The sequence below is a fragment of the Aplysia californica genome, unplaced genomic scaffold (assembly GCF_000002075.1).
Source record: "Aplysia californica isolate F4 #8 unplaced genomic scaffold, AplCal3.0 scaffold00941, whole genome shotgun sequence".
NCBI lineage: Eukaryota > Metazoa > Mollusca > Gastropoda > Aplysiida > Aplysiidae > Aplysia > Aplysia californica.
Window position 1 is genome coordinate 227362 of NW_004798211.1, and position 1560 is coordinate 228921.

A 1560-nucleotide genomic window follows, 5' to 3' on the forward strand; every position below is an offset into this window, starting at 1 on the left:
TCTCATCCTCCCCACACACTGTCTCATCCTCCCCACACACTGTCTCATCCTCCCCACACACTGTCTCATCCTCCCCACACACTGTCTCAACCTCCCCACACACTGTCTCATCCTCCCCACACACTGTCCCACACACTGTCTCATCCTCCCCACAGCTTCGAAGACGCCATCAAGTTCTGCATCGAAGGCCAGTTCGATCTGTTTGTGGCGGTGGGCGGGGGCTCCGTGATGGACACGTGCAAGGCGGCCAATCTGTACAGCAGCAACCCCGACGCTGACTTCCTGGACTACGTCAACGCGCCCATCGGCAAGGGTCTGCCTGTCACACACGCCGTCAAGCCTCTCATTGCCAGTGAGTGTGTGGCCATTCAATTTGGCGTTCTCTTTTTATGCTTTTGGCATCAGTCAGAAGTAAAAGACCTACACTTCTGATCTGTAACAAAGAAAGATAGATCTACAGAAGGTCATTGAAACCTGACAGTTGTAGGAAAATTTTCTTCTCTAAAAATATTTCTCTTTTCACCTTCTGTCCTGCTCTCCAACCATGTTCTGTCGTCTGGTATCATCTCGACTTTCAAAAATTAATTCCTACTAAACTGGAAATGCTTAATGTGTCCCACTGGCTCATCATATTATGACCTTATGCAGTTGTGAGCGTGGTAGAACACTTATCAGAAAAAAAAATCAAAACATAAAAAAACATGTACACATTTCTGTGTTTTGTGTTCCAGTTGCGACCACGGCAGGCACAGGCAGCGAAACGACCGGTACTGCGGTCTTTGATTTCACCGAGATGAACAGCAAGACAGGTGAGTGGGACTTGTTTGGGGTTTTTGTTTCGTTTTTTTTGTTGTAATTTTTTTGGTCCCGTGTCCTGATTTTGGTGCCGATATTTGTGGGTTACGTAAAAATGTATTGATGTGGTGCAAATTGTTATGTTTCAAGAAAAAAAGAAACGAAAAAAACATAAGAAAAAGGGGAACTGTTTAGTCGGTGATGATGATGATGATGATGATGGTGATGATGGTGCTCTAATTTGTAAATGATGTGCATAAATGTTTATCTAAGTGTTGAGTGTATTTCTTTTGTTTGTTTGGCACTTACCCTAGATCCCCGCCAGGCTTAGAGAGACCAGGAAATTGGAAAGAGTTTGTCGTCTTCATCCCCAGCATTTAATTAAAAGTATTGCGAAAAATCCCATGGGGCCCGCTTCTAAGTGATGATATTGTTGGTGTGTTTGTTGCCCTACCTCTATGGGCTGAGACTTCTCTGCTTGCTTTGTGCACTCTGGTTGGGGTAAAGATCTTTGTCCCCCCCGGGGCAGTGCCACTGACTGTAGTGTCTTTAGGCCATTCCCCAAGGGGGGACATTTCTCGTTCAAGCATAGTAGAATTGTTAATGGGCTGACTCATGTCACGCTCATAACTGTGCCTGATCTACAACAGGGAACTGCTGCTTTTATTTTCCTGATCCTTACTATTGTCATTTCCCTCTACTTCTTTTGTATGTTTGTCACTCTCTTGTGACCTGCTATTTCGGGGTGCCTTGATAGTCGAAGCA

The 1560-nt window shown here is 45.1% G+C and overlaps 1 protein-coding gene across 1 annotated transcript in view; it reads left to right on the forward strand.

The window, feature by feature from the left end:
- The window catches only part of LOC101848927 (hydroxyacid-oxoacid transhydrogenase, mitochondrial), a gene marked incomplete at its 5' end in the record, with an annotated part of 21113 nt that overhangs the window by 8759 nt on the left and 10794 nt on the right, over positions 1-1560 (forward strand). Inside the window, 2 exon segments of the mRNA XM_013089390.1 lie at positions 156-352; positions 732-809. Of these exon segments, the coding sequence (XP_012944844.1) occupies positions 156-352; positions 732-809 (275 nt within the window).